We start from the raw sequence: 3,556 nt of genomic DNA, 5'->3' as shown, positions 1-3,556 counted from the left end.
AAATAAATAAGTTGAAAATCCATAATTAATTCAAGTAAATTACCTCAAAATCGGAATTTTATTTCTATTTTTACTTTTTTTAAGTTAAAAAAATTATACACTCGAGCACATATGTATATGTTTCAAGGTACATAGCCCGGGTGGCGGCCAATTTTTTTTTAAAATTTATTTATTGATATTTACAACTGTATAAAAAATACAACAAGCAAATTTGATCATAATGACATAAGGATATGATACAGCATGTAGAGAGACTACCCAGTAGTAGAACTCTAAAAACATTTTACAATATAAGGTCACGAGGCCATCTTCTTTTCAGGCACCTCGGAGGATTGCCAGGAATGGAAGAGGAAGCAAGGTTAGAAATTAGTGGGTTTGGGTGGTTAGGGAGTTTATTATGGAAGGAATAATTCGGGTTCTGGCTAGATCGGTTACATAAGGAACATTTAGGTCTTTATGGATGATTTTATTAGTACCAAAATAAGGAGCATTGAGGTTTTTGCGAAGGATTGGATCCGAGAGGAATTCGAAGGTTAAGTGGAGCCCCAAAGCTCAACTCCGTATGTCCAGATGGGCCTTATTATTGCCATGTAGATCAGTCTTTTGTAATGTGTTGTTTAGACCGTTTGTCTAGTAAGTGCTGTAATAGTCGGAATCTGCGTGCAGTTTCCTGTCTTTTCAGTCTTGTGTGAGGATTCCAGGTTAGGCGTTTGTCAAGGTGTAGTCCAAGATTACGAATCTGTTGTACAGGGGTAAGAGGTGGCGGCTAATAAAGGTACACAACAGTAAAAAGACTATTTAATGGTAAATAACGTTTCGCCCCATTTTGCAAGGCTTCGTCAGAGCTAATGCTGAAAAATGGCGAACTGAAACATCGGTCAATATTAAATACTTTTTTTTTACTATTTTATACCTTTATTAACCACCACCGGGATCTTCCTACAATGTACTTCATATGGTCAACATATCTTCTTCCTAAATAAATAGTTTTGTATTTCATTTTATACTTTTACAAATGCTCACTAATTATTATGATTTTAGAAATTTTTGTTTTATTGGATGTATTTTTTTTTTTTTTTTTAACATTCCCATTAACATTGCATTATATATAATTTTTACTATAAAATACATTTATTTATTTTTATATATCCCAAATTATGAACCCTTCAAAATCTTTGAGACTCACTGTGAAATATATTCCTCCAGCTGCCAGACAGGACTCGCAGACACTTGTGTAGCGTGTTATTGGGTACGACGATCGGGAGAGAGGCCTCAGAAGCGGTCAGGTTCGACTCGGACCGACTCCTGGAGAGGTTGCTACGTCGCTTTTGCTCCACGGTCGCGAGGTCATCCTCGGCCTCCCGGTAGCTCCGGTAAGTCACTTCGTGGAGGGTGTCGTCCGCCGCGCAAGAGGAGTCCTTCCTCCTCAATCTCATGGTAAGCTCTCTAGTAAGGTCTGAAGGGCTAGAGTTGGTCGCACCTGGACAGACATAGGTCTTGCTATAACATCCTACAAGAGAAATTCTGAACCAACCTGAACCAAACTGAAGTCTGCATTTCCTCAAAACTTCAAACCGTTCATAAATTAAAGACAAAGAATTACTTCATCTTTATCGTTCAATTCTTTCTTCATAGAACAGTACTGTTATATTCAATTAATGAATTTGTTTTTCTTTTTCATTTTAACAAAGGGATACAACTTTTTACTTTTTTATTCAAAAATTAAATACTCTCCATTATCAAAAAATTTTAATTTCTTTTTAGTGAGTACCTTTTATAATTTTAATTTCAAAGAAGGGCTCGTGGTCAAAAATTGATAACTAGATTTAGAGCTATGAATTGAAATATACAGGATATTCTATACTATATTATATAAATATATATATATATATATGAACGTCATATGATATACCGTTATATAACTGGAGAGCTATTGTAGTCTGGTCTGATAAATATGGCACTGACTACATGATCATAACCTGGAAAATTTGTCTACTCTTTTCTGCCATTTTGCAATATAGGCCACACAATAACAGTAACATAATAAGGCAGAAAATAAAAGGAGAAAGATACAATAAGATTTTTTTTAACGTACTTTCTAGATTTGGTATAATAATTAAATTAATAAATAACGTATTTAGTAATTTATTGACATAATCCATCGTATATGAATCTGTGGCTTGGTTCAAAAAGGGTCAATATCAAAAGTTGTAAATTTAGTAAATCTTTAACATCTATTTTTAATTAAAAAATAAAATAAAATAGGTTATATTTTAGATATTTAAAACGTGAATTAATTTTACATTTTAAAGATTTATTAAATTGAAGAGTTTTAATATAAAAATAAAAAAATTGACCAATATTTGAACATCTGTTGCTCACAAACCAACAGAGGACATAAGTTAAAATTATAGCATAGGTCTGTTCCAACAACTCCTGGACTGTCCAGAACCTGCGACTGTACAGAAAGACTGTGCGCATGCTTCATACAGTTCCGGTTAGTCAAAAATGGTTGTTGGAACAGATCTACAATCAATCAATTAATAATGAAAAAATAAATATTTTGAAATGAAAATGAAACTTTTATAATTATATTAATCGCTCTATTATTATAAAATAATTTTGATATTGTTGTCATGCAATAATAAAATGCAATAAGTTAACACAATCGTCCTATAAATACGAATGATAAAAAATTAAAACAGTACTGTTCTGAAGAGGCAGAAAAATACATTTATTTTTATTTCTCAACTGTATAGAATTCATTGATGTTCAATTAACTAATAAAATATGAAATAGAAAGATTTTTAGCAACAAAAATGTGTTGACACTTGAGATCTTAGAAGAAGCTGACATATCATAAATCATTTTTTGCATTAGTGATTTAAAAAAAAAAAGATGAAATTATAACCTCATTTCCAAAAAAATATTTTTATTCTAAATTAATCAAACATTAATAGCATTGTAAGTATCTTGTAGTATTAACAACAATAATTAGGACGTTAACTTTACATGAAATTAAGTTTGAAAACCAAAATGCTATTTTGCTATTCTGAACAATTATAGCTTGATACTCGAACTAAAAATAAATAAACACTACAAATATTACAATGGTTGATTATTTAAACTAATTGTAAATGAAATCAGTTTATAATGAACAAAAAATATGGACTTAACACGACTTTCATTGTACATACAAGCCCAGTCCAAACATAGTTTACTAATAAAGGCACGATATTTATAATTATTTTATATTTGTTTAAGCTTTTTAAGTTTTTATAAACAATTTAATTAACTTCTAAAAGACCATTTGGAAACTTTCTAGAAAAACAAAAACTGAATAGGTTTCTATGGAAACGGGAGCAAAACACTTTTTTTTGAGGCTGCATTGTATTAAAATTCTTCGTTTTTTTCAATTTGAGCCACTTATTTAATTTAAGTGTTTTTTTTTTATTTAAATATTTAAAAAAAAAATTAATTTAAATATTTCTCGATTTAACTAAGTATCCTTTCTCCTTGTTTTAAGTAAATGTTTCAAAAATGATATAGAACCACT

The 3,556-nt window shown here is 30.4% G+C and overlaps 1 protein-coding gene across 2 annotated transcripts in view; it reads right to left on the bottom strand.

Annotated features, from left to right (window-relative positions):
• Positions 1-3,556, bottom strand: part of ckn (CRK like proto-oncogene, adaptor protein) — a 170,504-nt gene that overhangs the window by 96,688 nt on the left and 70,260 nt on the right. For both annotated transcript variants that reach the window (XM_067051066.1, XM_067051067.1), the window contains exon 2: positions 1,187-1,480. In XM_067051066.1, the coding sequence (XP_066907167.1) occupies positions 1,187-1,436 (250 nt within the window). In that variant the 5' untranslated portion in view covers positions 1,437-1,480. The remainder of the gene's footprint in view (positions 1-1,186; positions 1,481-3,556) is intronic.

The sequence above is a fragment of the Halyomorpha halys genome, unplaced genomic scaffold, assembly GCF_000696795.3.
Source record: "Halyomorpha halys isolate HHAL.00 unplaced genomic scaffold, Hhal_1.1 Scaffold319.1, whole genome shotgun sequence".
Lineage (NCBI taxonomy): Eukaryota > Metazoa > Arthropoda > Insecta > Hemiptera > Pentatomidae > Halyomorpha > Halyomorpha halys.
The sequence above is the reverse complement of the archived record's forward strand: the minus strand, read 5'-3'. Positions and strand labels throughout refer to the sequence as shown.